We start from the raw sequence: 22,895 nt of genomic DNA, 5'->3' as shown, positions 1-22,895 counted from the left end.
TTCACCTCCTGAGTTGTCCTTTATCCCTTGTTGGACAACCACATCTCCCCTCTCCATTTGGATTTGCGAATCCACTCGCAAGCGTCAACTGATTTTGCAGTGACCGCTATTTCCCCCCACCCCGCCTCCCCCAGAAAAGATTTCACTTTTCATATGTCACAAAGGTCACTCTTTTAATTCCCTCCTATTCTCTCTATTCCATTACCTTCCCTTATTAATTCTTGTCTATACTATCTATATTTTCCTCTAAGTACAGATACATTCATGTATGCTCATTGTCTCTATTCACTCTTATACCTCTTTACCCGCATACATATCAATCGTGATCATTTTTACTCTCATTACCCGTCTTCATCCCTCAGTCTATTTTTTGTCTTTACCCACATACATATCAATCGTGATCATTTTGACTCTCATTACCCGTCTTCCTCCCTCAGTCTATTTTTGTAATTGTTCTGCAAATTTTCGTGCTTCTTCTGGATCCGAGAATAGTCTGTTTTGTTGTCCTGGAATAAATATTTTCAATACCGCTGGATGCTTTAGTATAAATTTATACCCTTTCTTCCATAAAATCGCCTTTGCTGTATTGAACTCTTTTCTCTTCTTTAGGAGTTCAAAACTTATATCTGGATAAATGAAGATTTTTTGCCCTTTATACTCCAGTGGTTTGTTGCCCTCTCTTACTTTTTCCATTGTCTTCTCCAGTACCTTTTCTCTTGTAGTATATCTTAGGAATTTTACTACAATAGATCTTGGTTTTTGTTGTGGTTGTGGTTTAGAGGCCAATACTCTATGTGCCCTTTCTATTTCCATTTCATGCTGTAGTTCTGGACATCCTAGGGTCTTAGGGATCCACTCTTTTATAAACTCCCTCATATTCTTGCCTTCTTCATCTTCCTTAAGGCCCACTATCTTTATGTTATTTCTTCTGTTATGGTTTTCCATTGTATCTATTTTTTGAGCTAGTAGTTCTTGTGTCTCTTTAGTTTTTTTATTAGATTTCTCCAATTTCTTTTTTAAGTCTTCTACCTCCATTTCTGCTGCTACTGCCCGCTCTTCCATCTTGTCCATTTTTTTTCCCATTTCTGTTAAGGTCATCTCCATTTTATTTATTTTCTCTTCTGTGTTGTTTATTATTTTTCTTAAATCCTTAAATTCCTGTGTTTGCCATTCTTTAAATGACTCCATGTATCCTTTAATAAGAGCAAGTATATCCTTTACCTTGCCTATCTTTTCTTCTTCTATTTCACCATACTCTTCCTCTTCTTCTTCCTCTGGGTTGACCATCTGTTGTTTCTTTGTTGCCCTTTCCTCCTCTTCTTTCTTGTTTCTATTGTCTTCTGTGGTCTCTTCTTGCTGCAGGTGTTCTGCAGCTGTCGTTGCCGGCTGTGGAGATCGACTCCCCAGCTGGTCCCCCCTCCCGTCGGTGTGTTTTTTTTCATTCGCATCGCGCATGCGCGGTTGCGCACTTTTACTCGGCTCAGCGAGCCATTTTTGTAGTCCATTATTTACCGACCTGAGGGAGCGGGTTTCTCTCTCCGCAGCGGGCCTCTTCGGACAGGTAAGGCCTTCACCTTTTTCCTCCTTTGTCTTCTCTTCCTCTCTTCTTGCCGTTGCTTTCGATTTTTCTTTTTTTGTCGCCATCTTCTTTCCACCTTTATACTCACTTTTCTGTAACTTTTATTTCTGTGCCTTTGTGTTTTCTCTTGTTTTTCCCGACTTTTCTGGAGAGGGCTGGAGTTCACCGTCCGGCCACTACTCCATCACGTGACTCCCCTGTAGTCACTGTATTTCAATGTAACAAGGAAGTGATTTATTTGACTGAAAAGGGGACTTTGTTTATTTATGGTCATTAAAGGTTAACCCAATATTCTGAATTGTACTGAGTTAGGGATGAATAAATAATAATTATTCCAGAAAGCATCAGTTAACTGTAACTTTCCCCAAAGAAGATTTTGAACTATTTCAGAATGCACAAACAATCCTGCTCTGACTGAAGTCATTCTACACAAGCAGCAAACATACGTACGTGCACTGGCATGTTGAAATAATCTGACTTGAAGTTATCTGCCATCTCACCAAAGCTCTGGAGAGTGTACTCCCTGACTGCCTGCTCAAAGCCAAATGCCTCTGGGGGTTTACTGCATGCCTGTGTTTGTAGAGAAATGGGGAGGGTTTGGGGTGGGTAGGAGAGAAAGAGGAAATACAATAAAATGTTAGAAGACCATGTATGTTCACTCCAGATATATTTCACCAACATCCGTTCTCTAATTTTTGGAGTCAAATGCCTCTATAAACTTACACTAAGTAAAGCTTGTTACAAGATGATGGAGTGAATCAACTTCCCAACTATATACAACACTGTTGGAGGTCAAATATTTCTAAGAATTACATTACAAATTAAATATTTCAGACTACATTTTAAATGTAAAGTGTTTAGGTGGCAAGTAAATAATTTAAAAAAAACAGTAATCAGAATTATGGCTAGGAAGTGAACCGAAAAATGTTCTTGCTACCCTTATGTTCAATCGTGGAATTCAGTGGAACAGGTTGAGTTGGTCAGACCTACAATTCATGCTGAACGGTGGTCGTGGAGGAGAAGGCCAAAAGATGGAACATACATCGGAGTTAAATGCCAGCGGCTCAGAACTATGGTACCAATCCCCACAACCCAAAACCTTTGAGGTGAGGATAAAGAATCACAGACCAAGACCACTAGTGGCTCTCAGGTAAGGATATCAATGCAGTATATTCCAACCATAAGAGAGCAGTGCAATTGTAGATGGGAATTATTGTGGCTGTCTTGACTTAGACAGGGTATTATCACAAAAATTTAGGCCATCCATTCTTTCAAACCTCCTCTATCATTCAAAGTCATGGCTGATCTTCTTGGTCAGTTAAAGTTTCCTGCCTTATTCTTGTTTCTCTCAATTCCTTGGAACCTCCACTGAATGAATTGAATGATCAACTCTTCCAGGGTCACGTTTTTTTCTTTCACTCAGTCTTAAATGATCTCTCACTTGTTCTGAGATTGTGTCCCTGACTTGAAACTCCTCAGCCATAGTAAATATACTTCCTGCACCACACCTTTCTAGTTCTGTTCAATGAGATCTCTCATTGTTCTGATCACCAGAAAATACAAACCTCATCTTCTCAATTTCTCTTCATTCATCAAGCTTGCCACACCTGGTTTCAATATGGTGAATCTTCATTAAACTTCCTCTGAAGCAAGTACATTTATTTTTGGTTAAGGAGACCAAATCTGTACATAATACCATAAGTGGAAACTCACTAAGACCCAATATAATAATGCCCAAAGTACAATTTGCCTTTCCAATTGTCTTGTTTTTTCAATGCTTGGTGTATGTGTGGCGGTGCACATCCTCATGGCGAACCGGCCCCGCTTATATCGCCACGTGGCGGGGCAGCCATGGGGAAATGGCGTCATCAGAGGTTTCTCTTTGACTCCAGCATCCCTTCCAGCGCGCACCTTGGGCAGCGATTATGACGTCACAATGTGCCAGGTGACTGAGCTCATGCTGCCCTTATAGGGGCGTGCTAAATTTGAATAAAAACTGTCGTTAACGACCCTCAGTGTGGTGGCTGTGTTTCTCCCACTGCTCACACCACCACAGTGGTGACCCCGACAAGCCCAAACGTTTTTTTGGACTCAAAACGCCATGGATTCAGCAGAGGTTAACGTTGTCTCCATCATGCTTCCCTCCTTTTGGACCTACCGACCGAGAACGTGGTTCGGGCAGGCGGAAGCAATATGATGTTCTATCATGTCGTGAGCGCTCTGGACCAAGATACAACAGCGAGGGTGGACGACATCATCCATCACCCTCCGGCTACGGGCAAGTGCACCTGCTGCTTGGAACTTTCAGGCTCACTCCCCAGCACGGGCTTCCAGGCTCCCTTACCTAGATGAGCTTGGGGACCGTAGTCTGTTGGCACTGATGGACAAAATGCTGGCCCCGGCGGAAGACCACAAGCCTTGTTTTCTCTTCTGCCAGATATTCCTAGAACAGATGCCGGAAGACATCCAGCTGCTCCTCACAGATGAAGACTTCTTGAACCCGAGGAGAGCAGCAGCCTGTGCAGATGCCCCCTGGTGCATGAAGGGGGAGAACGAGGCAGTCCTTAACCAGGTGGCACGACCAGGAGTCAGCCGACCGCAAGCCGCTCCCAAGACCAAGCCAGAGGAGGGCCAGTTGACCTGGTGTTTCTACAACCAGCGCTGGGGAGCACAAGCCCGTATGTGCTGCCAGCCCTGCGGGTTTCAGGGAAACGACCAGGCCAGCCGCCGTTGATGGCTGCGACGGCTGGCCACACAAACAGCCTCCATGTGACGGACAGATCCACCGGCTGCCGATTCCTGGTGGACACAGGAGCTGAGCTCAGCATCCTTCTCCCCACAGCATTAGAGACTCGCACCCGATCTCTAGATCCAACCCTTCGGGCAGCCAACGGCTCCACCATCAGGACTTACGGCACCTGCAGGGCACAGATCCAGATCGGGAAGGAGAGGTTCCACTGGAGGTTCGTCCTAGCCTCCGTGGGCACCGCACTGTTAGGGGCCAACTTTTTCAGAGCTCACGCCCTACTGGTTGACATGAAGGGCAAAAGGCTGGTCAACACCCGAACATTCCACTCTATCTGATTGGACAAAGAATCCTGCAGGTCCGAAAATGCCACCGTGGCCGCCGCCAGGGACGGGTTCGAAGAGATCCTCCACGAATTCCCCGCCATCTTAGAGCCACGGTTCAACGCCACCCTGCCACAGCATGGAGTCTTCCACCACATCGCCACACAGCGTCCCCCACTGCAGGCTAGACCCACTCGGCAGCCACCCGAGAAGCTCCAGGAGGCAAAGGAGGAGTTTTCCAGGCTCCGGGAACTGGGAATCATCTAGCGCTCGGACAGCACCTGGGCATCGCCCCTCCATGTGGTTTCAAAATCGTCCAGGGGCTGGAGACTGTGCGGGGACTACTGTCGCTTGAATGACGCAACCACCCCCGACAGATACCCGGTGCCCCACATACAGGACTTCTCCGCCAACTTTCATGGTGCACAGGTCTTCTCCAAAGTGGACCTCATGCGGGATACCATCAGATCCCGGTGCATCTAGACGATGTGGGTAAGACAGCCATTATCACCATTTTCGGCCTCTTCGAGTTCCTACGTGTGCCCTTTGGTCTAAAGAATGCAGCCCAAACGTTCCAGCGCCTCGTGGACACGGTTGGAAAAGACCTGGACTCTGTGTTCATTTACCTGGACTATATTCTCATTGCCAGTCGCAACTGCGATGAACACAAAGCCCACCTCCGCACACTCTTTGCCTGGCTGGTGGACTTCGGCCTCACGATCAACACAGCCAAATGCTAGTTTGGCAAGGAGTCCCTCCGGTCCTTGGGGCACACCATTTAGGCAGCTGGGGCCACACCAGCGCCGGAGAAGGTAGCAGCTATTCAACAATTCCCCAAACCCTACACCCTGAAAGGCCTCCAGGAGTTTGCATTATTTCATCCCCGGAGCTGAACGCACCATGCGCCCATTGTTCGTGTTCATGGCCACCAAAGAAAAGACTATCACGGTCAGAGGAAGCAGACAGGGCTTTCATAGCGACAAAGGAGGCTCTAGCCAGCGTCATGCTGCTGGTGCACCCACAGCCGGAGGCATACACAGCGCTCTCCATGGACACCTCAGCTACGGCAGTTGGGGGGGGGGGTTCTGGAACAGTGGCTCAATGGACAATGGCGTCTGCTGGCCTTTTTCAGCAAGCAGCTGCGCCTGCCAGAGCTCAAATACAGCACTTTTGACCAGGAGCTCCTGGTGCTGTATTTGTCCATCCGCCATTTCCATTACTTTCTCGAGGGCAGGCCGTTCACAGCCTTCACGGATCACAAGCCCCTCACTCAAGCACTGGCGATGGCCAAGGATCCGTGGTCCGCCAGACAGCAGTGCCACCTCTCGTATGTGTCTGAGTTCACAACTGACATCCGACACAGGGCGGCAAGGACAATGTAGTGGCGAATGCGCTCTCCCGTCCAGCCATCAACACTCTCACACTCGGCCTGGATTACGAGCAACTGACTCAGCCAAAGAGGAACGATGCGGAGATGCAGGCCTTGCGGACCACCATCTCGGGCCTCAAACTCAAGAATGTCCGGGTGCCCAGCAGCCCAAACACATTGCTCAGCGACGTCTCAACAGGCACGCCGCGCCCGGTGGTCCCGCCACACAGGAGGGCAAAGGTTTTTAGTCTGATCCATGACCTCACTCACCCAGCGGTAAAGACAACTGAGCGGATGGTCGCAGAGTGGTTTGTGTGGCATGGGCTGAAGAAGGAGGTGGCAGAACTGGCCTGGAACTGTACCAGGTGCCAGACCTCCAAGGTCCAGCGACACACACAAGCCCCCATCCAGAATTTCGATCCGGTGGTTCGCAGATTCCAACACATCCACGTTGATGTCGTCGGGCCCTTGCCGATGTCCAAGGAGGCTCGTTACTTCCTCACTGTGGTGGATCAGGCCACAGGGTCACCGGAGGCCATCTCGATTAAGGAGGCCTCCGCAGAGACGCGCGCCAGGACTCTGGTCAACCAATGGATCGCCAATTTCGGAGTCCCGGCACACATCAGTAGCGACAGAGGAGGGCAGTTCACGTCTGCCCTGTGGACTCAGATGGCGAAGCTCCTGGGTGAGGGGGGGGTCAAGTTCCATCACAGCACAGCATACCACCCACAGTCCAACAGGTTGGTGGAGAGGTTCCATAGGCAGCTGAAGGCATCGTTTATGGCCAGGCTCTTTGGACCCTACCCTGGGTCCTCCTCAGGATTAGGACGGCACCCAAGGAGGACCGGCAGGCTTCAGCAGCGGAGATGGTCTATGGCGCACTGCTTTCCCTGCCGGGTGAATTTTTTGTCCCAGACCCTGACACCACGACCACCGACAAAAACCTGCTGGCGGACCTACGCAGGCGAGTGACCTCCCTAGCTCCACCACCACGCCACAGCACCCGGCCGTTTCATCTCCCCCAAGAGCTCGACTCAGCCCAGTTCGTTTTCGTGTGGAGAGGACCACAAGGTGCACAGCTACAATGACCGTACGAGGGGCCAAAGTCTTGCATCAGTCCGGCAGAACCTTCACCCTGGAAGTTTGTGGGGGGGCGGGGGGAAGAGAGGAACTTTTTACGGTGGACTGCCTCAAGGCGGCCCATCTGAACTTATCACAGCTGGTGGAGACGGCCGCGCCCAAGCCCCAAGGCCGGACGGCAAAGAAACAGGACACGCAGCCTGTTCTAGGGGGGGCTGTTGTGTGGCGGCGCAAATCCTCATGGCTAACCGGCCTCGCTTGTATCGCCACATGGCGGGGCAGCCATGGGGAAATGGCATCCTCAGAGGTTTCTCTCTGACTCCAGCCTCCCTTCCAGCGCGCACCCTGGGCAACGATTATGATGTCACAATGCACCAGGTGACTGAGCTCATGCTGCCCTTAAAGGGGTGTGCTAAATCTGAATAAAATCAGTCGATAACGACCCTCAATGAAGTGGCTGTGTTTCTTCAATTGCTCACACTGCCACATATGCTCAAATATCTCTAAAGTTCAATATTTCCCAATCTATCACTAGTTTTTTTAATATCTGTTTTTCGGTTTTAGTTTCTCACATTTCTTCCACATTTTGTCTATCATGTTCTTGCCTATAGACTGAGCTTGTTTTAATCCCTTTTAAGCTTCCCTATATTAAATTCCAGTGCATAACACAAGATCCAAAATGTGAGACAGGCTCAATGCACCAAATCGTAAAAATTATTTTGTATAAAACAATATTATGTGAAAGAGGAAAAAATAATATTTAATGCAGCATTTGCCATTTCACCACTCCAAAACTATTGATATCTTTCAAATCTCAGCAGTCAACATTTGTGCTGTTAGATTTGGAAATAAAGACTGCTTGCTTTGTTCCTTGTTCTATTTTCTGTATAGCCAAAACTACACAGCCAAATTAGGTTCCAACACAATCTATAAATTTGCTGGTGACACCACTGTTGTTGGCTGAATAACTGGAAATGATGAGTCAGAATGCAGAATTGGAATAGAGAACCCTGGTTGTGTGCTGCCAGAATAACAATCTTACTTTCAATGTCAGTTAGACCAAGGAGCTTATTGTTGATTTTAGGAAGGAGAAACCGAGGGTCCACACACCAGACCACATTGATAGGATGAAGGTGGAGAGGGCTAGTAAATTCACATTCCTAGGAGTCCTCATTTCATTAAGAACTCACCTGGGGTCAACATATCAAGGCAACTGCAAAGAAGGCACACCGAACATTCTAAGGAGACATACGGGATATGGCATATCATTGAATACTCTTATCAAACTTCCACTGGTTGCATCACAATCCGGTTTGGTAATTTGAGTGCCCAGGAAGGCTTCCAACATGGCCAGGTCAGTCACATGCTCTGACCTCCAATCCACTGAAAATAAGGAGCTGCCTCAGGAAGGCAGCCACATCATAAAGGACCCCATTACCTTGGTCACAATCTCTTCTCTCTGCTACATTTTGGCAGAAAGTACAGAAGCCTGAACTCCAACACCTCTAGGTTCAAGAACAGCTTCTTTCCAGCAGCTAACAGGCTCTTAAACCCTCCCTTTTTTAACTAATCTTAACTGCTCCAACACCACAAAAAGGACCATTATTGTAATACCTCTTTTTCTTGCACTATAGTAACCGACTATTATCTTTTGTGCTTATTATCTATATTTAGGTTTTTATATATTATATATAAATGGGACCTGTGCGGTTGCAGAAGGGAAGAATTTTGGTGCACATGTCCATTGTACAATGGATATGACAATGAACTCATTATCATGATCTAGAAGCAACATTCCAAGCCAGTTAAAAAGTACAAAAGGCAAACATCTGTTCAGGTTTGCTGAATATATTTCTTCCTCTTTAACCCTCACTGAGCAAATTTATTTGAAAAGTTTCAGCTGACATACTTGCTAATAAGAGTGAAATCAGTGATGGAAGCCATGACAGAAATGGTGCAAGGCTCTTGTACATTTATCAGTTTTTTTTTAAAAAAAAGGAGCTTTGTAAATAACAGTCTTTTCCAGCAAGTATTGTATGCACATCATAGTGATGAGTCTGTGCCCATCACACAGTGCCACTGTATCTAGACTGATACCTAGCAGGATTTGGGCAGGGGATAAAAAGGTGAGACAATTCTAGTGCCAGTTCAAGATACTGCTATCAACGCAAGTGTTTTCCCCATCTGCCATTGGGTGGAGGCTGGTCTTCAGTCTACACTTACATGGTTACCACAAAATTGCCTCCAACTGCCTGTTGACATCATCAGATGTTCTTTTGAAGAACACAAGACAAACTTGGAGCTCCTTGGCCCTCCTCTAACAAAGTATTTGACTGATTGTAAGTTTTGCAAGGGATTTCAACATTAGACAAGTCTGCTAATTTTACTTTTGGACATGGAATTGTGTACCGTATGTGGCAATTGGCAGCATTTAGCCCTAATATCAGGCATGTCCAAGGACTAAGATAGATATCAATTCCTTTGGGATAGAGGAGGGGAGGAGATCCAAGCTCAAGACAATACCCTGGGCTCAATGTATCCCTGATAAAAAAAATTGAAAGCCCATGGTATGATTGCAACATTAAAACAAAAATTTAAATCTCATATTAAGAGTGATAATTTTAAATGCATTTAGTTGTATGACATGGCAGTAAAGATTTAAGTCTGAAACCAACTTTAATTACATGTTAACTGAAGGAGAGACTTCAAGATTAGTGTTAATTCTCAGAGTCAAGATACATTCCTCAGAAGATTTTCGTATGTCAAATCACATTAACCTTACTTCCAAGGCTAACCTAATTTTTAAAATAGAAACAGATCATTGTGATCTTTGGCCATTTGTTCAAACTAGTGTTTTAATAAGGCATGTCATCTTTGGGAAGAGGATAATATTTGGGGCTCAGCTAAAACCAATTTTGGATAGACCATCTTTGCAATGAGGAATGATTGCTCAAAAAACATCCAGGGTAATTAAAAACAGTAAACATAACCTGACAACTATACACGGTTAACTGGTTAAACCAGAAGCATTCTGTGATTAAAAACATTGGAATTAGTGCGCTCTGGTCCCTTGGGAAGAATGGTCATTTTTGCATAAAACAGACACATTAGAACATTAAAGCACAGTACAGGCCCTTCGGTCCTCAGATCTAAATATTCCTACCAAAAAACATACTAAACCCTTCCTACCTCATAACCCTCTATTTTTCTTTCATTCATGTACCTGTCTAAGAGTCTCTTCATTGCCCCTGATGTTAGAGCCTCCACCACCATTCCTGAATAGGCATTCCAGGCACCCACAACTCGTGATGTGTCTCCTAAACTTTCCTCTCTTCACTTTATAGAGATGTCCCCTGGTGTTTTCTATTCCTGTCCTGGGAAAAGATGCTGGCTGCCCACCTTATCTACATCTCTCAGAAGCTTGTAGACCTCTATTAAGTCTCCTCTCATCCTTCTTCACTCCAAAGGGAAAAGTCCCAGCTCTGATAACCTTGCCTCAGAATACTTGTTTTCTAATCCAGGCCACATCCTGGTAAATCTCCTCTGCACGTTCTCCATTGTTTCTATGTCTTTCCTATAATGAGGTGACCAAAACTGAACACAATAATCTAAGTATGGTCTCACCAAAGAGTTGTAACATGACCTCTCAACCCTTGAACTCAATCCCCTTATTAAAGAAGCCAAACGTCCCATAGGCCTTCATAACAAACCTATCAATCTGTGCAGCAATCTTGAGAGATGGATGGATTTGGCCACAGCCCCTCTGTTCCTCCACACTGTTAAGAAACGATCATTAACCCTGTACTCAACCTTCTGGCTTGACCTTCCAAAATGTATCACCTCACATTTAACTAGATTGAACTCTACCTGCCACTTTTTCACAAAATTCTGCATCCTGTCAATATCCTTTTGTAACCTACGACAACCTTCAGCTCTACCCACAACTCTTCCATCCTTTGTGGGTCCGCAAACTTACTGACCCACCCTTTTGCTTCATCATCTAGGTCATTTATAAAAATCACAAAGAGCAGGGATCCAGAACAGATCTCTACAGAACACCACTAGTCACTGACCTCCAGGCAGAATATTTTCTATCCACTACTACTCTCTGCTTTCCACAGGCAAGCCAATTTTTAAAACCTCATAGCCAAGGTTCTGTGGATCCCATGCCTCATGACTTTCAGAACGTCTCTCATGGGGGTCCTAGTCAAATATTTTACTAAAATTCATATCAACAACATCTATCACCTAACCTTCATCAATTTCTTTTGTTACCTCCTCAAAACACTCAATTAGGTTCATGAGGCATAACCTTCCCTTCATAAAGCAATGCTGACTATCCTTGAGTAGACTGTACTTCTGAACATGCTCATAGATCCTATCCTTAAGAATAGTTTCTAATAGTTTGCACACCACTGACGCAAGACTCAGTTGTCTCTCAGGATTCTCCTTATTACCCCTTTTAAACAAGGGGACCACATTTGCCATTCTCCAATCCGGCACCACCTCCCGAGGCCAGGGAGAACTCAAAGACCATAGCCAATGCCCTAGCTATCTCTTCTTTCCCTCCCTCCTCCAGCAATCTGGGGTATATTGCATCCAGCCGCAGGAACTCATCAATCTTAATGTTTTTAAGAAGATCTAACACTTCCTCTTCCTTAATCTCCACATTAGTCAGCACACAAGCCAATTCTATTCCAACCTCACCCTGATCAAGATCCTTTTCTCTGGTGAATACTGAAGCAAAATAATGGTTTACAACCTCATCCAGGTATATTGCCTCCTTTATCCCCAAGCCGCCCCATCTTCATTCTCAACATCCTTCTGTTCTTCATATATGCTTAGAATGCCTTGGGTTCTCCATGCCAAGGCTTTCTCATGTCCCTTTCGAGCTCTACTAACTTTCTTAAGTTTCTTTCTGGCTACCATACAATTCTCGTGAGACCTTCCTGTTTCTTTCTTCATAAATCTAATGTATGCTTCCTTCTTCCTCTTTACCAGCTGCCTTGCCCATTTTGTCAACCACAGTTCCTACTGTCTTTTCCCTGCTTCAGTGGGACAAACCTATCCCGAACCTACTGTAAGTGATCCCTAAATATCCTCCACATTACATCTGTGATTTCTCCTGTGAACATCTGTTCCCAATTTACTCTCCCTAGTTCCTGCCTCGTCCCATTGTAATTAGCCCTTCCCCAATTAAACAAATTCCCATTTTGTCTGCTTTTATCCTTGTCCATAGCTATGCTAAAGCTCAGGGAGTTGTGGTCACTAACACTGAAATGCTCCCCCAAAGGGAGGTCAGTTCTGGTATGTTCCACATACTGTGTCAGGAATCCTTCTTGGACATACCTGACAAATTCTGCGCCATCTATCCCCCTTGCAATCAGGAGGTGTCAGTCAACATTAGGGAAGCTGAATGCTCCCATAACAACAATCCTGTAATTTCTGCACCATTCCATTGGTCACCTGCTAACAACCTGGGTTAGAACCTCCAGGACCATAAAGGTGCCATGTGCTCTTTGTTCTCCCTCTTTGCCAGCTTGGGATCACCCGGTTTCACTTCAAGCCTCGAAATGTGGAAGGGCACTGGAGAAACTATTGCTAAGATGTGCACTATTAAAAGGTTTGGAAGAGTTTAATTAGTGTCCCTAACAGAATAGAACCATGACTGCACAGAATCAAGGGGTGGTAGGCATCGTATTGACATTTCCCTTGGTTGATTGTGTGCATATGCAGTTTGTTCCCACATTTGTTATTAGTTACCTGTGTGTGTTTAATTGCTTACTGACTTTTTCCCCACAATCACTAATAAACTATACACATTGTTCAGTGCAAACCCAATTTTTTCCCATAATTACTAATAAACTGTACATGTTGCTCAGTGCCGACCTGACTTTTTCCCATGATTGCTAATAAACTGTATGCGTTGTTTCACTGCCTCTACCTTTTTCACCCATGAAAGCCATGAAAGACCCCAACAATGAAGACGCTGTTTACATCCGGTACCGCACGGATGGCAGTCTCTTCAATCTGAGGCGCCTGCAAGCTCACACCAAGACACAAGAGAAACTTGTCCGTGAACTACTCTTTGCAGACGATGCCGCTTTAGTTGCCCATTCAGAGCCAGCTCTTCAGCGCTTGACGTCCTGCTTTGCGGAAACTGCCAAAATGTTTGGCCTGGAAGTCAGCCTGAAGAAAACTGAGGTCCTCCATCAGCCAGCTCCCCACCATGACTACCAGCCCCCCCACATCTCCATCGGGCACACAAAACTCAAAACGGTCAACCAGTTTACCTATCTCGGCTGCACCATTTCATCAGATGCAAGGATCGACAATGAGATAGACAACAGACTCGCCAAGGCAAATAGTGCCTTTGGAAGACTACACAAAAGAGTCTGGAAAAACAACCAACTGAAAAACCTCACAAAGATAAGCGTATACAGAGCCGTTGTCATACCCACACTCCTGTTCAGCTCCGAATCATGGGTCCTCTACCGGCACCACCTACGGCTCCTAGAACGCTTCCACCAGTGTTGTCTCCGCTCCATCCTCAACATCCATTGGAGCGCTTACACCCCTAACGTCGAAGTACTCGAGATGGCAGAGGTCGACAGCATCGAGTCCACGCTGCTGAAGATCCAGCTGCGCTGGATGGGTCACGTCTCCAGAATGGAGGACCATCGCCTTCCCAAGATCGTGTTATATGGCGAGCTCTCCACAGGCCACTGTGACAGAGGTGCACCAAAGAAAAGGTACAAGGACTGCCTAAAGAAATCTCTTGGTGCCTGCCACATTGACCACCGCCAGTGGGCTGATAACGCCTCAAACCGTGCATCTTGGCGCCTCACAGTTTGGCGGGCAGCAACCTCCTTTGAAGAAGACCGCAGAGCCCACCTCACTGACAAAAGGCAAAGGAGGAAAAACCCAACACCCAACCCCAACCAACCAATTTTCCCTTGCAACCGCTGCAATCGTGTCTGCCTGTCCCGCATCGGACTTGTCAGCCACAAACAAGCCTGCAGCTGACGTGGACTTTTTACCCCCTCCATAAATCTTCGTCCGCGAAGCCAAGCCAAAGACCTTTTTCACCACAGCTGCTGTAAATTGCATGTGTGTATTGCATCTGTTACCATTTCCCACACTTGCCTTCTGTAAATAAAATCCATCCCTACCAAAAATGTGTTCAGAGTCCTTGCCTTTGAGACCTACCAAATCTGTTTCCTCACTCACAACAGTCATGGAATGAAAATCAACTGTCCAGACTTAAACTTACAGGGAGTGAAGTGCAATTCCCTCCCAAATGCTAGTTCATTCTGCTCCATTGTTCAGCTCAGATCAATCCAAGCAAAAATGTCACAAGCCGTGAAAATAAACATTTATATTCAAGATGGCATCACTGACACTGGTGTGGACAGAAGAGCAGAGGAGCAGGACAACTGTCTTTCAGTGCTCCTCAGCAGGGTCCTACAACCCCAGCCATTCTCCCCTTTGGCCATGAACAAGTTTAAATTGCCTGTAGAACAGGTGGCTGTTTGATAATAAAGATCCTTAGTGGTCCAGATCCAGGATGGCAGCATTCACGTTCGGGAGCCAGACTTCAGGGTTATAGGCTCCAAGGAGCAGTCCACCAGATTGGAGGCTTATGGAAATTAAGGGAGGGTATAAGAGATCAGAGAATCTCGATGTCACTGAAGGGACCCTCTTTTGCCCCTTTCCTGTTTGATAGGGTCATAGGACGTGGCATGTGACTTTACAGGGCAAACAAGGAGATTTCTGTGTATTTTTATGAATGGCAATAAATTTAAATTTAGAGATACAGCACGGTAACAGGCCCTTCCAGCCCATGAGCCCGCATTACCCAAATACATCTATGTGACCAATTAACCTACTACACCATAGGTCTGGAACATGGGAGGAAACCGGAGCACCAGGAAGCCCAAATATAAAATGGGATATTGCAAGGTGTAGCTGATTTGGAACCTGGCTCGCTAGTGCTATAATAGCGCTACTATTAATTGTGACACTAACCATATTGGCCACTGGAATTTTGAACTGTCTACATCGGAGAGACTAGGCACAGACTGGAAGATCACTACACTAAGCACCTTTGCTCTGTCCGCACCAGTGACAGGGACCTCCCAGAGGCCAACCATTTCAGTTCTGAGTCCCACTCCCATATTCACATGTCTGTCCATGGCCTCATATACTAAATATCCAACCAAAACCACCCATAAATTGAAGGAACAGCACCTGATGGCATTAACATCGACCTCCAGTTTCTGCTAATCTGCTCTCCTTTCTCCCTCCCTCATCTTTCCTTTAGCTCTTCACACCCTTCCCTTGCTATTCATACAGCTAGCCCTCCTCCACCGCTTGCTGCTGTGCCCTCCCTCCCTTCTCCACCTATTACCTCCTGCCTTTGGGTCCTCCCCCCAACACCCCCTACCTTTTTGTTCAGACGCTTGCTGACATTTTTCCATACCTTGATGAAGGGCTCAAGCCGAAATATCAGTTATGTATCTTTATTTTTGCTATATAAAGGACACTGTTTGACCAGCTAAGTTTCTCCTGCATTGTGTTTTTACTGTCTAATTATAACTGGCTCCGAATCATACGGCTCCTAGAACGCTTCCATCAGCGCTGTCTCCGCTCCATCCTCAACATTCATTGGAATGACTTCATCACCAACATCGAAGTACTCGAGCTGGCAGAGTCCGCAAGTATCGAATCCATGCTGCTGAAGACTCAACTGCGCTGGGTGGGTCACATCTCCAGAATGGAGGACCATCTCCTTCCCAAGATCGTGTTATATGGCGAGCTCTCCACTGGCCACCGAGACAGAGGTGCACCAAAGAAGATGTACAAGGACTGCTTAAAGAAATCTCTTGGTGCCTGCCCCATTGACCACCGCCAGTGGGCTGATCTCGCCTCCAACCGTGCATCTTGGCGCCTCACAGTTCGGCGGGCAGCAACCTCCTTTGAAGAAGACCGCAGAGCCCACCTCACTGACAAAAGACAAAGGAGGAAAAACCCAACACCCAACCCACCAATTTTTCCTTGCAACCGTTGCAACCGTGCCTGCCTGTCCCACATCGGACTTGTCAGTCACCAACGAGCCTGCAGCAGACGTGGACATACCCCTCCATAAATCTTCGTCCGCGAAGCCAAGCCAAAAGAGAAGATAACTGATTTATAATGAAATGGAAAGATCTCCAAATTTTGACAAAGATCACCATAAATCAGCTCCACGGTGGAGTCCCAAGGCCTCAAAGATGGAAGAGGCAGCAGCAGTGGAAATGAAATCCATCAGCTAGCTTGCTTCAGTCAAAGCTCAATTCTTACTTTGAATCCTTCTACTCAGCATCAGCTATTGGGTGATGATGCAAGGCAAATACCAGCAGCTTTGAAGATTTGCTGTTCAATTTCATAAAAATACCACGTAAAATGAAAAAAATGATCAATGATGAAAAATTTTGGAGGAGCAGCAAAATTGCAGATAAGAAAAAAGGAAAGTACCCCAAACAAAGAGCACCATGCAAAATCACCTTGACCATGTTACTGTTTTTTTTAAACTGACATAATCCAGCAGGGGAAAGAGTTGCCTTACGTTATTCTGTATGGCAGACAGTCTTTAATTCGGAAATGTATGCTAAATTACAGACACATTCTTTTCATTGTACACAGCACCATACAAGAACCACCCTACATTGAACAAGGCATAACTTTCAATAAACCTGGTCATCTTTCACAACCAGAAAAGGGAACAGCCTTGCACTGATCAACATGGTCCTAACTGGTGACATGTGCCAGACTAATTTCAAAGGCCCTTCCTGAAGGCATTGTGTGAGCGAGAGATATTGCAGCATTTTGGTGGGGTTGATACTTTATTCTATTCCTCAGGTTTTTCAGATTAAGGATGTGGAGAATGAATTAAAAACTTAGGAACTGCATGAAATATGATCTCCAAAACACAAACCACCACAGCCCTTTTTCACATGGCATATTTCCAATAGAAATCTAAGTTGAAGAAGTCTGCTTGACTAAGTTTTTGTTGAATTAAGTTTCCAACCCTTGGACTATTGTCAGAATTTTTTTTAAATAACACCTTTGGAAAAGATAACATCTGCAAATAAATGAAGGATAAATATTCTGAAGAGTCAAAGAAACTCAATTGACAGCATGCATGGTTTGATGCAATATTTGTATATGAAAGGTAATTTATAGGACACAAAGACCAGCCATTGAGAAGGCACACCACAAAATTCCCTTTTGGGAGAAGGCAAGGCAAAATCTAAGGCCACTGAGCCTTAAGATATCAATCACAAACATTTAAGATTTGTCCTCAGAGTACATATTTAACATCACATATAATCCTGAGATTCTTTTTCCTGTGGATGAGGCAAAATGTCACTTATTGGTAGTGCAAAAAACACTGTACACCACATACACATGTAAACAAATAGAAATGTAAATAGATAAAGAAATGTAAATTCTGCAATGCAGAGAGAATAAATAAATCAATAAAATGCAAAAGTAAGAGTTCTTAAATGAGTCTCTGAGTTTGTTGTTGAAGAGTCTGATGGTGGAGGGGTAGCAGATCTTCCTGGACCTGGTGGTGCGTGTTTTGTGGCATCTGCACCTCTTTCCTGATGGAAGCAGTGAGAACAGAGTGTGCGCTGGGTGGTGTGGTTCCTTGATGATTGCTGCTGCTCTCTGTCAGCTGCGTTCCCTGTAGATGTTCTTGATAGTGGAGAGGGTTTTGCCTGTGATGTCCTGGGTTGTGTCTACAACTTTTTGCAGGACTTTTCACTCAGAGGTACTGGTGTCCCCATACCAGAACATGATGCAGCCAGTCAGCACACTTTCCACCACACATCTGTACAAATTTGCCAGGCTTCTTATGTTATGCCAAACCTCCACAAACTCCTGAGGAAGTTGAAGCATTGTTGTGTGTTGGTTCCAGGACAGATCCTCTGAGATAGTCACACTCAAGAACTTAAATTTGCACACCCTGTATACCTCTGATTTTTCCCTCCTGCAGTCAACAATTCATTCCTTGGTTTTGCTGACATTGACATCAAGGTTGTGGTTGGTGCACCATTCAGCCAAGTTTCAATCTCCCTCTCCAATGCTAATTCATCAGTTTTTTTTATACAACCCACTACCATGATATCGTCAGCAAATTTATAGATGGAGTTATTGTTGGACTGAACCACACAGTAAGTGTAAAACGTGTCAAGCTGGAGGCTAAGTTCGCAGCCCTGTGGTGCTCTGGTACTGATGGAGATGTTCTTATCAATTCTCACTGATTGTGGTCTGGAGATGAGGAAATCAAGAATCCAATTACACAGTTGCGTGTGGAGTCCCAGATCTTGGCACTTGTTGATCAGTTTTTGGGGGGGATGATGGTGTTAAATGCCAAACTGTAGTCAATAAAGAGAATCCAGATGAATGCATCTTTGCTGTCTAGATGTTCCAGGGCTTTGTGTAGAGCCAGTGAAATGGCATCCGCCGTAGACCTGTTCCTATGATCGGCAAATTGGGACAGATCCATATTGCTGCTCAGACAGGAGCTGATATGCTTCAACACCAAGTTTTCAAAACACTTCAGACAGATTATTCTGCTCTCTTCTTGGACAATTGGTATGATTGATGTCTGTTTGAAACAGATGAGTACCACGGCCAGCTGGAGTGAGATGTTGAAGATATCTGCAAGTTGGTCAGCACAGATTTTTAAATACTCAGCCGGGTACTCCATCTGGACCGGGTGCTTTCCTTGAATTCACTGTCCAGAAGGCAGCCTGCATCTCTTCCTCGAATATGGACATCAGGTCCTCATTGTCAACTGCACTGAACTACAAAAACTCACAGATCAGAAAGAATCAGAAATAATTCATGTTATTCAGTATTACTGGCTGTATAAGTCTTCTGTGGCAATATGAGCCAGCAGTTAGTTGGCACTGTTAAATCTGTTGTACATTTAGTGCATTTGGGCGAATACACTGTTAGCTCAAAATCTAGCCTAACCAAAGCAAAGAGTCTGAATTGTAATGAAGAATATACATAAAAATCCTCACAAATATTGCATCTAATCATCTGGATACAATAGGAAGCTTCCAGATAGACATTATGTATACACATGTAGGGAATGGAGGAAAACAAATCACATTCAGGAAGTAGAAATTTCGTTTAATTCTGCAGTGCTCAGCACGATATTGTGAGCCAAAGGCCTGTTGCAATGTCATACTGTTCTATGTTCTCTAGTTAATGGTAGATTGATTTTTTTTTAATCCACAAAATAAACCATCATTCATGTTCCCATCTCCACCAATGATGCAGAAAAATCTTCAGAAGAAAATCAGCATATTCGTTTGCAATTTTGTCCACACAAGGACCAACATGCACAGATTATGAATCTACTTGACCAATCTTCCCTCATGAGACAATCCACCCATTCCAGGTATCAAACTGATAAATCCTTCCTGTACTGCTTCCAAACCTTCAAAACCATTCCTCAAATGAGAATACCTGGATATTTCACAGCATTGCAATGACCTTTGCCAATCCCCTGTATAACTAAAGCATTATCTTTCTAATGTTGCCTTTATTCACCTGAATATTCACCTGAGAACAAATTCTACATTTTCTTTCTTTTCCTAACTACATGCATTCTCAGCTTTTGAAAATAGTGAACTGGAACACCCAGCTCCCTTTGAAGCTTAGCAATCTCTCATTATTTAAATATTATGTTTCCTTTTATTTTTCTTGCCAAAATTTACAATTTCATTCTCCACATTCAGCTCTGTTGCCAGATCACTGGCCACTTACTTAATAGACCCATTTAGCCTCCAAAAGAGGGCCCACAACCCCATGCAGCCTAATTGCACCCAATTAACCTACCATTCCCAGAACGTTTCACACGGGAACGTTGCCCCCAGGGAAAACCCATTCAAGTCCCTGGGGTTCACATATCAATTATCTCTCCTGGAGCATCTACTTTCTAAGAAGTCTGAAGAGATTTGGCATGTCACTGAACACTCTATCAAACATCTACAGGTACACAGTGGAAATTTAATATATTGACTGGTTACATTACAGCCTGGTTTAGTAACTTAAGTGTGCAGGAGGCTGCAGTAAATGGCAAACCTAGCCAAGACCATCCAGAGTGGAAAGGTGCAGAGGTGTCCTCCAGAGGCTGATACAAGTATCACTGATCTTTCGGCTAAAAAATAACTTGGACTTGGATATGAAGATCAACACCAAGGAAGCCAGCTACCAACCTCATGGAAAAATAGAAAAGTGAAACAGACAGATAAATTACAATATTTTATGCAGGAATATAATGTAATACATTTTAGCAGGGAAGACAAGTAGAAGCAACTGAACTAAATGGGGTAATTCCATATTGTTTTGGGGGTGGGGATATCAGAGAATTAAACAAATATTAGCCACAGGAGTTTGAGCAACATTTTAAAAAATTTTATTTAAAATTTTTCCATACATGTAATTAATAAACCATTATACAGAACAATAAATGTTTACATTTAAGAAAATTTTGTTCATTACATGATGGTTATAACCCCTCCTCTTCTCTCCCTCCCCAACCCCTCACCACACCCCCCCAAAAAAATATACATAGTAGAAAAACAAGAAAGAAAAAGAAAGCATCTTGGATTGCTCTGAGTATCACTTTGCAACACTTTGCAAAGTTTATACTGTAGTGGCTCACCAGACTCTTAATTCAACTGGCTCAGGAGGTTCCGAGTGGCATCACAACGTGATGTCATTTGGAACGTGCAGGGTTTTAAAAAGCTGCGTGTGACTCTTTGATAAACGAATTTTAATGAACTTTGACTTGACTACGTCTGATCATCTTCTTGTTCTTCATTTCATACTGCGAAATAGTTGCTACATTGGTGATGGCCCCAAATGGATTTTTGACCCAATGTGAACAACGCAGTGGTTTCGCTCGAACTGCCTGTCTTTTGGACCACTCAACCTAATGTTTGGTTCAGGCAGGTTAAGACGCAGTTCCACATTCGCCCAGCTGGTTGAGTAGTGGATTTCCTTTGGGACCCACAAGCTCCCTGCTCTTCAAGCAGTTGTTTTTTAGAGCACATGCCAAAAGACATCTGCCTCATGTTGGCTAATGAGGACTTTGATAACCCCCAAACAGTGACCACCAGTGCAGGCATTCTGTGGCGCACGAAACAGCAGAGCACAAGGCCCACAGAAATTAGTGCTGCGTCACACCCAAAGGACCAGGATCCATGAGCTTCCCCACTACTTATGGTGCCCAAGGCCACAGGAGGCTGGAGACCTTGTGGAGATTTCAGGGTTCTCAACGACGCTACCACTGTAGACCGCTACCCTGTACCCGACTTCCAGGACTTTACAGCTAATCTTCATGGGGCCAAGATATTTTCTAAAATTGACAATGCATGAATACCCAGAGGATGTGCTCAAGACTGCCATTATAATAGTGTGGCCTCTTTGAATTTCAAAGAGGCCTTCTGGGCTCAAAAATGCTGCACAAACATTCCAGTGACTAATGGATGCAATGGGGCATAGCATAGTCTTCCTTTTCATATACTTGTACGACATATTCATCGCCAGCCGCTCCCACAAAGAGCACCTGCAACATCTGCGTTTACTCTCCCGCTGCCTTCAGGAGTTCGGGTTAACTGTGACCCAGCCAAGTGCAAATTTGGACAGTCCTCTATGGAATTCTTGGGACATCAGATCAACATTGCCTAGCAAAGTGGAAGCCATCCTCAAATTCCTGAGGCCTGATACCATCAAAGGACTCCAGGAATTTGTGGGGATGGTCAATTTCTGTCTCCGCTTTCTACCCCCTGCAGCTCATATTATGAAACACCTCTTCGACCTCATGTCCAGTGATGCCCAAATTTTGCATATACAAGCTCCAAATTTGCAAATATATACCATATTTATTTCTCAAATTATATGTGATTTTCTCTAAAGGGATACAGCTTTGAATTTTTGCATTCCATCTACACATATCAAAATGTGAATCTGATTTTCAAATCGCTGCAGTACATTTCCTTGTTACTGCTAATGCTATTTTAACACATTTTGTTTGATATATTGATAATTTCAAATTAGATCTTGTTCCTTCTAATATACCCCAGTAGGAATAAATCTGGGTTTAGAGGAAATACAATGCCTGAAACTTGTTCTAAAAAAAAATCCCAAATCCACCCTAAAAGGGTGACCAAGTTAAATGCAAAAAACTACCATCTCTTCATCACACAATCATTTATGAAGGATTTAAATTTGATTGATATATGGAGGAAGCTTAACCCCATTCTACTCAAGGGTACATGAATCATAAACATGGATTGATTTGCTTTTAATGTCTGTCCAGTTTAAAAAGTAGAGTAGTAAAAACGGAATATTTGGTGACATTTATCAGATCATTCGGCATCAACTATAACTATTGCGATAATGGAAAAACAAGTGTTACAAGCCCAGAGAACCCCAAAACCCAGCAGCAATAAATATTCACCGAGAAATGGTTACTTAAACAAGTTACTTTAAATTATATTTATTCATGAAAACAGAATCACCCTATTGACTTAACTTACCTAACTTAACCCCCTTCTAATTCTAATGTATGCAATGTGTGTGTAAGTTCAGAAACGTTCTTTGGTTCACAGTCCAATCTCACTTCTCATTCCTCCAAGTTCACTGGTTGCAAGCAATTCTGATACTGTGCACAGAATTTAACATTTATAAAGTTCACCAGGCTTTGGTGCTTGAAAGGTAAATGGTTAC

The 22,895-nt window shown here is 44.4% G+C and overlaps 1 protein-coding gene across 3 annotated transcripts in view; it reads right to left on the bottom strand.

Annotated features, from left to right (window-relative positions):
- kdm5a (lysine demethylase 5A) overlaps nt 1-22,895 on the bottom strand; it is a 176,932-nt gene that overhangs the window by 98,036 nt on the left and 56,001 nt on the right. For all 3 annotated transcript variants that reach the window (XM_069903296.1, XM_069903294.1, XM_069903295.1), the window contains one exon: nt 2,030-2,149. In XM_069903296.1, coding sequence (XP_069759397.1) covers nt 2,030-2,149 — 120 coding nt within the window. The remainder of the gene's footprint in view (nt 1-2,029; nt 2,150-22,895) is intronic.

This window comes from Narcine bancroftii, chromosome 11 (assembly GCF_036971445.1).
Source record: "Narcine bancroftii isolate sNarBan1 chromosome 11, sNarBan1.hap1, whole genome shotgun sequence".
NCBI classification, from domain to species: Eukaryota; Metazoa; Chordata; class Chondrichthyes; order Torpediniformes; family Narcinidae; genus Narcine; species Narcine bancroftii.
The sequence above is the reverse complement of the archived record's forward strand: the minus strand, read 5'-3'. Positions and strand labels throughout refer to the sequence as shown.